The 12,500-nt window shown below is 42.0% G+C and overlaps 1 protein-coding gene across 1 annotated transcript in view; it reads left to right on the top strand.

The window, feature by feature from the left end:
- Positions 1–6,729: 6,729 nt before the first annotated feature.
- The window catches only part of LOC134059637 (NLR family CARD domain-containing protein 3-like), a 150,585-nt gene continuing 144,814 nt past the window's right edge, over positions 6,730–12,500 (top strand). Inside the window, exons 1-5 of the mRNA XM_062516080.1 lie at positions 6,730–6,798; positions 6,958–7,153; positions 8,751–10,560; positions 11,256–11,429; positions 11,538–11,711. Of these exons, the coding sequence (XP_062372064.1) occupies positions 6,730–6,798; positions 6,958–7,153; positions 8,751–10,560; positions 11,256–11,429; positions 11,538–11,711 (2,423 nt within the window). The remainder of the gene's footprint in view (positions 6,799–6,957; positions 7,154–8,750; positions 10,561–11,255; positions 11,430–11,537; positions 11,712–12,500) is intronic.

Raw genomic sequence — 12,500 nt, forward strand, 5'->3', positions numbered from 1 at the left:
ACGAAAATGGGCTTTTGAAAATCAAGCCCAATTAAAACAAAATGCTCTGACAATATGACAACGATTACAACCAAAGTTGATGCATGGACATGACCTTATAGTCCATATATGAGTGGGAAAAAAACCTGATGAAATTTGTGGCACATACCTTTCGAATGAGAAGCCTTCAAAAGTGATGATGTCTTTTCACAAAATGAATTTATAGCCATTTTCAGAGCTTTGCAGAGGGGAAATTACACAAGACACGTCTCATCAGATTAGATTTCTTAATTCAACAGGAAAATGTGCTTCCATTCACATAGTTTCACTGATGTGTGCGAAATACCAAAAGAGTCAATAATGATGCAAGTTGACCAAAAAGGATTGTTCACCATAATGCTTAAAATGACTTGAAGCTTCAAAGGGCTGTAGATTTTAAACCATTAGTGATCCAGGTATACTATTTCAGATTTGTGCATAGGTTTAGTCTACAAACATTTTTTTTCAGTGATTTGACATGGAATGACCCCTGTGTGTGTGTTTGCATGTGGGTGTGAGATGAGATGAAGAGAGAGAGAGAGAGAGAGAGAGAGAGAGAGTGATGAGAAAGGAAATGTCATCCGCCCCAGTTGTGCTTTTCCAGTGAGACCCACGTATTGAGTGCTGTAGTCCAGTCTGGGGGTGATGAGGGCATGGATGAGTGCTGTTGCTGTAGTCCAGTCTGGGGGTGATGAGGGCATGGATGAGTGCTGTAGTCCAGGCTGGGGGTGATGAGGGCATGGATGAGTGATGTTGCTGTAGTCCAGGCTGGGGGTGATGAGGGCATGGATGAGTGCTGTAGTCCAGTCTGGGGGTGATGAGGGCATGGATGAGTGCTGTAGTCCAGGCTGGGGGTGATGAGGGCATGGATGAGTGATGTTGCTGTAGTCCAGGCTGGGGGTGATGAGGGCATGGATGAGTGTTTCAGCTGCAGTGGGGGACAGAGAGGGGTGGAGGCGTGCAATATTACGGAGGTGAAAGAAGGCGGTTTTGGTGACGTGGTTGACATGCAGAACAAAACAGAGCGTGGGATCAAAGATGGGTCCAAGGCTGCGGATGCAGGTGGAGGGGGTGACGTTGGAGCCATTGGTGTTCGGGAAAAGGTCTGGGACACCAATTATGACAATCTCTGATTTATTGCAGTTGAGTTGGAGAAAGTGTTCTTGCATCCCTGATTTAATGTCAGTGAGGCAGGTTGTGAGGGTGGAGTGGTTGGAGTGGGTGGAGGCAGGTTGTGAGGGTGGAGTGGGTGGAGGCTGATGGTGTAGTAGAAATATTTTATCATTGCCTTAGTCAAGACTACGAACACCCTGGTCAACCAACTACCCATGTGATGCAACTGCCTTGTGACCGTGTGACTGATCATTGTTGATGAGGCCTTTCGTCTTGATTCAATCAAGAGGAGGCAAGGCCTTTAAATGCAGAGAGACCACACAGCTCAAGAGACCCAGTATAGGCCACTGCCCTAAGCGGTGTGCTGAGCTGGGTCTCCGGCCGTAGTCTTGAACTGTTGTTAGCTAATAAATGTCTTGACATGCTTTAGAATCTCTGAAACTGACTTTGTCTGCTTGATACTTAATTTTCTTACTTCAATGGTCTTTGAGGAGAGGTAGAGTTGGGTGTCATGGGAATAGCAGTGGAAGTGGAGGCCATGTCGGCAACAGATCTGTCCAATGGGGGAGCGTGTACAGGATGAAGAGGAGGGAGATCTTTCCACAATGTTCTCCAGCAGCATATCTGTGCAAAGGGGGTTGACAGACAGGTTCAAATAGTCAATTTATTTACATTTGACAAAGTAAAATAAACCGCTTATTCATCAACAAAGCTAGACAGCTACTGTCAGGATACCTTAAAACTAAACCATCCACCTCCAAAGAACACACACACATTTGACATGTTTGAGTAGTAGACTTCATCTGCAGGATGAAAACAGTGGTGCATCCACACAGAAGCTGTCTAATAGCAGGTGTGTGCTGATAACAGGTGTGTGTGCTGATGCAGGGGATGCTGTCTGATAACAGGTGTGTGCTGATAACAGGTGTTCTGATGCAGAGGATGCTGTCTGATAACAGGTGTGTGTGCTGATGCAGAGGAGTGAAGGAGCATAGCGCGTTGGCTTTGTGAGGAGCACTGACGAGCACTGCTGAGTCTTTCTCCACTATCTCTACCTGCCCCTCATCAACTGCCAGGCCTGCATAGCCAAGGCATTCACCTACATTATCTTACAGGCCATCTCACCATATGCTGTTCTTTTTACTTTTGCTGTGGCCACAAAAAGCTCACAGACTTTCTGTGTCTGTGCAAGGGTACAAAGCTGTCAAAAAAAAAAAAAGCCATTGTAGGCCCTAATTAACAGATTCATAATTCATAATTAACAGGTTCTCCCTCATGTGAGCCAGGCTATTATGTCGCATCTCTTCTCTTATCAATATATATATTTTTTTTAATTTCATACATGAAACCAATGGCAAACGGTGAATCTGGGTATCAGTCCTTCGTTCATCTTTTACATTTAAAACCAACAATCAAAAAAGCACTTTGTTTTGGTAAAGAATACAAAACAAGGGACGGAACGTGAGCGCAACATGATAAAAGTGGACACTCCCACAGGCTTGCCCACTGGGGGCAGATCGAGTTCTCTTGCTGTTTTGCTCACCCCACAGTTTTGATTCTTTTTTTTATTTAATTCTTAATATTCAAATATGATGACAGTCTGACAGTGGACCATATGAACTGGTCTGATCTTGCCATCTGGACTCGTGTGTACAGTATGTGCAAGCTATTCTTGGTCTCAGGCCCAGGGGGCGCCATATCAATCACTAAAGCTTCTTCCCTGGGTCATTTAGGCCAATACTGTGGGGCCAGTAATCAGTGTGAGTGAACTTGTGTAGTCTGACACGCCCAAAAACAAGAGGGAAGAACAGGGAGACAAAGTCCACTGGCGACATGTTGTTACTTCACCAGTCAATCACACTTCTCCGGCTCCATTTTGGGACAGAGAGCCGTGGAGACATTCCTGTAGGCCGGGGCTGATCAATTACACATTCAGTTGGGCTACATTTGAGACCAATACACGGAGCTGGGTCAGACATTTTCAGCAGCTGGTAATGAGACATTTTTACACTATTGAATGTTTTGAAAAAACAATGTTTTCATGGGACTGAACTTGTGTTTCAGAAGTGGAGTTAGAGCTTTGTAAACATAGCAGAATCTTGACAATGTTGTTATGTGCGTCCTACATAGCCTGTGCATTTTTCACATTTGATGTAGGAAATTAAAACAGCTCATTCATCAACAAAGCCGAAGTAGTGTAGTAAAAATGAAGTATTAATCCACAAAGAAAAGAAAAGTCACGCACAGGCCAGTCCACCATACAGCAGGGTACAAAGTACAGCAGAGAACAAGGCTTTTTTCACCACACCGGAGACAGGTTACAAACACACAAGCATCCCAGGCAAGCATGAAAGCAACAAGGCTGTTGTAAACAAAGTATTACCATTATTTATAGGACTAAAATACCATTATTTATAGGACTAAAACAGGTGTTCTTGATGGATACAGTACATGAAAGAAAGCGAGCTGAGATAGGAGATCAGAGATAAGCTGTTATTAATGTACATCAGACTAAAAGGGAGTCCACACTGTAAACTCCCATTGGTAGATTGATTTGTGCGTGACAAAACACTCTTCAAAAGTCAACTGAAGCTCTTCAACAGTTCTACATGTACTTGTTTGGTCCTTTGCAAAACAGTATTCTAAAGCCTTTTGTTGAGTAGTTTGTTATTCTTGTGTCAAAAAGATTGTGTAAAATCAGCTGCAGCCCTGACAAATGTCATGTAGTAGACTTAGATTCTGATAGTTTGTTTTTTATTGTAGTTTGTCATGATGAGATTGATCTGGACGCTATGAAGAATGGCTGATACAGGGGAAAAAAGAGTCGTCATAAAACAGGAAGCCAGTCCAAACGGGCAAAGGTACTGTAGGCTGCGGAGCACATGATCTGTTACTTGATGAACTTTGCAACCTTTCTGTTGGGGTTGTACGAAACATGTAATATATCTGCTGAAATGTCCCTGTGGTCGACTCTAGCCTACTGTATGTGGGAGCATTCTAGAGACTAACATTGCATAGATGTGCTGTTCGTAATCAGGATATAAAAAGTTCAGTTGCAGTCCATTTTAAAAAAGCCCGGCACAATATGTCTTCTCCAAGATACATTGGAATTGATATGGAGAAAGGGGCGTATTGAATCCCTGCTTCTAAAACAGGAACTTTACTGGGTCCATACATTAGACATTACGGCTCCTAACCTGGTCTAAGAACGCTCCTAAGAAGATCTTAGCACTTACTGTAAGAGCTTCTTAACGGATCTGGGAAACGCTGCCAGTATTTGTTGCTGTTATTCAAGACAACGCTGTATAATAACATGTCTATCCTCATGCCTGCTATTCTATGTTGTCTTTACAGTTTACGGTATTTTCTTATGATACATGTTACATGTGAAACCCAACACAGTACACACCCACACAACATGACATAGTATCATACGTGTACATGATTCCCTTTTTATATAAACACTTTCCTGTTTACTTTTTATTTAATTATTAGCACACTATTTTACTTCAAGGTAACTTTTGATTTGACTGTTAAAGCTAAATTAAACCCCCGACTTCAGAATGTAAAAGTATCACCCTACATGTATGTCCCTTTTGACTGAACAGTTCTGCTAATTAGGATCAGCTGGTTTACTAAATGGTTGGAGCAAATATTTGGCAGGACTACTTTCTGATCCCAGGTTGTCCACCTCACCTCTGCAGTAGTAGTGTTACACTCTGCACTGGCTGTTGGTCATCTAGTCCTTCTCATTATCCAGTTTAGTATGTAGACCATCAGACTGTAGGCCTGTCATTTTGGTTTCATTGTAGAATATGCAATATTATGTTTGTGTTTATTTTGCATCAACAAACAGCAACATTATTTAGCAAATATAGATATGATCAAAATGTACTTTCTATTTTCATGTAATGTCATTGTAATGCATGTAGTGAAAATCACAACAGTGCATTTGAAGTGGGATATAAGATATGCTCATTGCTCACAAAAAGACATATATCTCATTGCTCACAAAACAAACATATATCTCTACACTCTAAAGCGTTCAAGGAGTTGTATGTTAGAAAGATAATGTGAGCCACAGCATTGTGGCAAATGTTAGCACAGTATTCTGATTCTTTGTTTTTAATGTAGCTTGTCATGATGAGATTCATTTGAATGGTATGAGGAGTGGCTGAAACATGGAACAAGTCAACACAAAACAGGACGGCAGTCTAAAGGGGCAAAGGTAGGTTACTTAGCATATGATATACATTATGTTTCTTGAAGAATTTGTCCAACAGAAATAACAGCAATGAGCATGATCACATTGCACAATTGTGTGCAATTTAGAGGATAAAAGAAAAAGTATGGCAAAATATTAAGGATATCTCTACAACATGTCTATAGAAAATGATTATTGTTTTTTTGCACCACAGCTCATTCCATTATGAGAGGCCTCCATCACCTGTGCCCACTTGTGTGTCCATGAAGAGTGACCTGTCAGAGGAACGCTTCATAGACTTCAAAGATGGTGATGTCATGGATGGATCAAGGCAAGGCCATAGAACATAAACAGACTCCTATAATGAACATTATAATGAACATCTTTTGATGTGTTTACTAGGCCAAATAAGTAAGGATTGGGAGAGATTTGTGCAGGTCGTCCTATCCAATGACACGGTCACAGACTGCGTTATCTGCTTTGACTGTGAGGCGTTGTAGAAATATGATACACAAAAGAAAAGTATACATTAAACCTGATGTGCAATGAGCATGATCACATTGCACAATTGTGTGATCAATCAGTTTAGAGGATAAAAGAAAAAGTATGGCAAAATATTAAGGATATCTCTACAACATGTCTATAGAAAATAATTATTGTTTTTTTACACCACAGCTCACTGCATCATGAGAGGCCTCCATCACCTGTGCCCACTTGTGTGTCCATGAAGAGTGACCTGTCAGAGGAACGCTTCATAGACTTCAAAGATTGTGATGTCATGGATGGATCAAGGCAAGGCCATAGAACATAAACAGACTCCTATAATGAACAGCTTTTGATGTGTTTACTAGGCCAAAAAAGTAAGGATTGGGAGAGATTTGGGCAGGTCGTCCTATCCAATGACACGGTCACAGACTGCGTTATCTGCTTTGACTGTGAGGCGTTGTAGAAATATGATACACAAAAGATAAGTACATTAAACCTGATACGGCATTCTTGTGGTGGGTCGGTTCCACCGCTTAACAAGCCTGTCACACAAACACCCTCAAATCAGCCCTTAGTATCAGCATTTCTGAAATATAAGGTGCTACTGACAGCAGAATCTAAACTTCTGGACTTCTGGTGATCTGTATGGTGGATTCCATTATCTGTTGACATATTACAGCCAAACGGATGAATTAACTCAAACAGGATGGTCTTCAATATGTAGGATGCAGATGTTATGCGTCTTATGATGCTAACTCCAACTTCCTTTCAGTAGAGAGATTTCTGGTCCAGTTCATCAAAATCTTTAGTTAGGCATCTGACAGATGTCAGTGTTTTAAACATGCTTGCATGCACAACTAATGGAAGTCTATTTGTGGTTTGCTTTGCCCTAAATACTCAGTGGTCAAATGGAAGAATGCAAACTAGATGATGTCAGTGAGCAGTTTACCCAGCGGGACCTCAAGCACACATTCCAGGTTTGGATGCAGCCATATCATGCTGCACTGATATACACGTTTTGCCGAAATGACATTCACAAAGAAATTTGACATTCACAATGCAGAACAATAATAATATGGTCTTACTGAAAACCTTGGTATTGTAATGCAAAGTATAGCCAGATATTTATACACTAGGTGCTTGAGGAGAAGATCATCACCTTTGTGAAGAATGAGCTGAAGAGATACAAGAAGATTCTGAGTCCAGATTACCAAGAACACTTTGAGGGTAAAGAGCAGGATGGGAGTGATGCCAGAGAATGGGCTCTCAAGATGGCACTGCACTTCCTGAGGAACATGAAGCAGAAACATATCGCTGACAAACTGCAAGAAAGTAAGAATTACCCAGTGTCTTGTATTACATTTATGAATGAATGAAACCTTTATTGCCCCGAGGGGAATTTGCCTTGCACTCAATGGAGCCACATTGAACATTTAAGCACAGACAACAATGAACAGTAAATTCATATTTTTTAAAAAGACAAACATCTAGTAAGATTGAAGACGAAGAGAATACAGAAAATTAACATCAACAACAACAACACGATCAACACAGCAATGATAGTGATATGCAGTCCCATGCATCAGTCCACTAGCTGAGATTAGGCCTGTCGCGATATTCAATAAATCAATTAATCGCATGATAAAAAAAATGAGCTCGATAACTTTTGCGGCCGCGATAATTTCCATTTTCATGCTTGATTGTTTTTCTCGTCTCTCTCTCTACCAAAGAGAGGACAACCACTCCGGTGCATCGGTGACCCCTCTCGGTTCCTTAGCGCAACCTAACGAGGAGTGAACCCTCCTGTCAGTCACTTGTCAGCCACATGTATCTTTCAATAACATGACAGACAACTTTACTTTCTTACATTCATTCATCAACAGGCTAGACGAGGCTATGGCGATTAGCCTAAGCACACTCAAGAGGCTTTATGTTGTAGCTTAGTTATCACATTTTATTTTCAGTCGTCGACAGGTATAGGGGTAAAATTAGTGATAATGCTCAGTTCAGAAAATCATGCTTATAGCCAAGCTACGTTTGTTCACCATCTGAAAAAGACGCGCAATTCTGCAATCCGAGAGCTCAAGAATCAGCCAAAACAGCCGGCAGCTCCGTTTAAAATGTCGTAAGATAATTGTCAGCTGTGATGAAATGTGTTCGTAATCAACGATATATGTCATAAACGTAGCATGCCTATGAAAAGGCTTTGCAGTAGGATTATCCGATGACCAATTTATTGCTTCAATTTGTGTTTTATGTGACGTGCAGATGCTGGGTTCATGCCGTTTTGGACAAGTTTAAAATGTTTAGCTGACTGCATAATTTATCAGCTATGATGACATTTAGCTCCGTGCATAAGGCTTAGCAACTGTCACTCTACGCCCCCTGTTGCATGTCACGTTTTAATTTGTGAACTTGCCCTCAAATCCCACCTCATGGAACAGACACAACACTTAGTAGAGACTGAGAGTCCATTGTATTGATTGTTTTTGGTTGTTTTGTTCATTTATTGTGGATATTTAAAACATATCTTCCCATTCCAGTTCCATATTGTTTAGAAATACAAGTTATTGGTCTTTGAAAAGGTGTACCTGCATTATTATGCCTTTATCATTATACAGTATTAGATAAAAATGGTTTTCAGAACGGCAATATTATCGTTTATCGCAATAATTTCTGGGACAATTTATCGTCCAGCAAAATTTGTTATCGTGACAGGCCTAGCTGAGATGCATCAATACAATTAGATAAATAATAAATGGTGCACATTTAAAATGTCTATGTGCCTGAGTTTGATCTGTTCAGTAACTCCTCGGCACAAATGATGTAATGGCACGTTTTATGGTGAAATAGATTAACAGTATTTTTCCGGTGTTGGTGGCTTGATGGACATGATTGTATTGTTTTTGTTCATTTTCTTGTGAATTAGACGAATATGATGTGGTTTGTCAAACGGAGCTGAAGAGAAATCTCAAGAAAAAGTACCAGAGTGTGTTTGAAGGAATACAAAAGCAAGGCAGCTCTGCTCTGCTGGAAAAGATCTACACAGAGGTCTACATCACAGAGGGAGGAAGTGGGAAAGTAAATGAGGAGCATGAAGTCAGGCAGATTGAGTCCAAATCCAAGAGACCAGCTGGACAGGAGACACCAATCAAATGCAGAGACATCTTTAGGCCCCTACCTGGCCAAGACAAACCAATCAGAAGTGTTATCACGAAGGGAGTAGCTGGCATTGGCAAAACTGTCTCAGTTCAGAAATACATTTTGGACTGGGCTGAGGGGAAAGAAAACCAGGATATCCACTTCATATTTCCACTGCCTTTTAGGGAGCTCAACAACATGAAAGACAAACAGCTCTCTTTGATGGATCTTCTTCACCATTTGTTCTCTGAAGTTAAGCAGTTAACTTTTCCCAGCCAGGGGAAGTACAAAGTGTTGTTCATCTTTGACGGCCTGGATGAGTGCCGACTCCAACTAGACTTTCAGAAAAATGAAATTTTGACAGAAGTGACAAAAGTCACTTCATTGGATGTTCTGCTGACAAATCTCATCAAGGGTGATCTGCTTCGCTCTGCTCTCCTTTGGATCACCTCTCGACCAGCAGCAACCAATCAAATCCCTCCTGAGTGTGTCGACCGAGTCACGGAAGTACAAGGGTTCAGCGACGCTCAGAAGGAGTTGTACTTCAGGAAGAGGATCAGTGATCAGAATCTTGCCAGCAAAGTTATCACTCACATAGAATCATCGAGAAGCCTCCACATTATGTGCCACATACCTGTGTTTTGCTGGATTGCTGCTAATGTTATTGAATTTATTCTTAAAACTGAAGGAAATAAGCAAGTTCCAAAGACTTTGACAGAGATGTACACGTATTTCCTTGTTTTTCAAACCAAGCAGAGGAGTATGAAGTTGGAAGGAGTTTATGACACAGATCCACAGTGGAACCAGGCTAGTCTCCTCGCTCTAGGAAAGTTGGCCTACGAGCAGCTGAACAAGGGCAACCTGATCTTTTATGAAGATGACCTGAGAGAGAGTGGTATTGATGTTAGAGAGGCAGCAGTACACTGTGGCATCTGCACCCAGATCTTTCAGGAGGAGTCAGGCCTTCATCAGGAAAAGTTGTACTGCTTTGTGCATCTGAGCATCCAGGAGTACCTTGCAGCTTTGTATGTGATCCTGATGTTAGAAAATGAGAATGAAGATCTCATGTCCCCACAGCAACCCTCCAGAACAGTGTTTCAACTTCTGTTTGCCATTCTGAGATGGCAAACAACGGACAAATCCATGACCACCCTACAGAAGAGTGCAGTGGACAAAGCTTTGGAAAATGAAGACGGGCACTTTGATCTGTTCCTCCGTTTCCTTCTTGGCCTCTCTCTGGAATCCAACCAGAGGCTCTTGAAAGGCCTAATAAAGGAAGTACAACATGAAAGCAAAGAGGAAATAAGCAGCTACATAAAGACAAAGATCAGGGAGATGCCATCATCAGAAAGAGTTCTCAACCTCTTCCACTGTCTGAATGAAGTCAATGATCACTCCTTAGTGGAGGAGGTCCAGAGCTTCCTGAGTGCAGGGACACTTTCAGCAGCCAAACTCTCGTCCACACAGTGGTCAGCTCTCGTGTTTGTGCTTCTGACATCAGAAGAAAAGCTGGATGTGTTTGATTTGAAGAAGTACAGCAGGTCTGATGAATGTCTCCTAAGGCTTCAGCCAGTAGTGGAGGAATCCCAAAAGGCTCTGTGAGTAGGATGTCAATAGCCATGGGCAGAAGTGTGTGTGTGTGTGTGTGTGTGTGTGTGTGTGTGTGTGTGTGTGTGTGTGTGTGTGTGTGTGTGTGTGTGTGTGTGTGTGTGTGTGTGTGTGTGTGTGTGTGTGTGTGTGTAGGATATCAATAGCTATGGGTGGAAATGTGTGTGTGTGTGTGTGTGTGTGTGTGTGTGTGTGTGTGTGTGAGTAGGATATCAATAGCTATGGGTGGAAATGTGTGTGTGTGTGTGTGTGTGTGTGTGTGTGTGTGTGTGTGTGTGTGTGTGTGAGTAGGATATGGGCGGAAATGTGTGTTTGTGTGTGAGTGTGTGTGAGTAGGATATCAATAGCTATGGCCGGAAATGTGTGTGTGTGTGTGTGTGTGTGTGTGTGAGTAGGATATCAATAGCTATGGGCAGAAATGTGTGTGTGTGTGTGTGTGTGTGTGTGTGTGTGTGTGTGTGTGTGTGTGTGTGTGTGTGTGTGTGTGTGTGTGTGTGTGTGTGTGTGTGTGTGTGTGTGTGTGTGTGTGTGTGTGTGTGTGTATGGGCGGAAGGTGGATGGTAATTTAAGCTGATGTTAAGTATGAATCAGAAGCACAACAACACTGATGCACTTATGGTCTCAGTTATGATATCAAAGTCCTCTCTAGAGAGTCCGTTAACTGGTGGAATGTTTTCCCCTTAAGGCTCAACAGCTGTGGGCTCACTGAGAGGAGCTGTACAGGTCTGACATTTGTCCTCACTAAAGCGTCTTCAAAACTGAAACATCTGGACCTCAATGACAACAGTATTGGGGATATTGGGGTCCAAGAACTGTGTAGTGGACTGGGTAACCCACACTGTGCACTGGAGACACTCAGGTAAGACATTTCAGTATTCCATAATGATCAGTTTTGTGGCTTCATTTATGCAGTATGGTGCATGTGGGGATGTAGCCTCAGTAGGCTGACAAAGCTGTCTCTCTACAGCCTGTCATACTGCAATATTGGAGAGGAAGGCTTCAGAGCTCTTGCATCAGCACTGAGATCAAACCCCTCACACATGAGAGAGCTGCAGCTGAGTGGGAATAAAGCAGGAGACTCAGGAGTGAAGCATCTTTCTTCTCTTTTGGAGGATCCCAACTGTAAACTGGAGAAACTACAGTGAGTGTCCCAAGACCAATTACTGGCTTTATTTAAATGATCATGCATTTGTTTGCGGTTTTCATCATATAACACTAATGTTGCAGATGGCACATTATATGTTCACACAACATTGTCAGGTTGATGTAAATTCTCAAAGTCTATTGTAAACAACACTGGCACATTTAAGTGTTGTACTTGGAAAAGGATATATTATTTTCTGGTGCATTGACTAAATTCTTTCCTTCTAGACTCTTTGACTGCAGTATCACAGAAAATGGCTATGCTAGTCTGGCTTCAGCCCTGAGGGTAAATCCCAAACACCTCAGAGAGCTTGATCTCAGAGGAAATGATCCAGGAACATCTGGAGTCAAACTGCTTATAGACCTGAAGGAGGATCCACCGTGTACACTGAGAAATATCCAGTAAGTATATTTCAAGAAGAACAGTTTACAGTCCAGTTGCGTATTTGGAGAGACCAGATAAGCTAAGGTCCTGCAGAGAAAACTGAACCTGTGAGATTTAAAGCTGCAGCACCAGGCCAAGCAGATAAATTAGTTACACACACACACACACACACACACACACACACACAAAAGAGTAGCATACATAATGCACTCTTTCTGACAACAGCATATGTAGCAGTCGTCATTTCATTATTGCTGGATTGTCTGACTTGCCAAAAGTCTTTGTGTCTTTCTATGCACACTTCAGTGATGTTTATGTCAGGTGAGATGAAAGGTGTGTTGTCCTCCTTATTTGTCCAGGTTCCTGAAGAGTAGTGCTGCTGAGGAAGCCTGTGCTGCTGTG

The sequence above is a fragment of the Sardina pilchardus genome, chromosome 16, assembly GCF_963854185.1.
Source record: "Sardina pilchardus chromosome 16, fSarPil1.1, whole genome shotgun sequence".
In the NCBI taxonomy this organism is placed as follows: Eukaryota; Metazoa; Chordata; class Actinopteri; order Clupeiformes; family Clupeidae; genus Sardina; species Sardina pilchardus.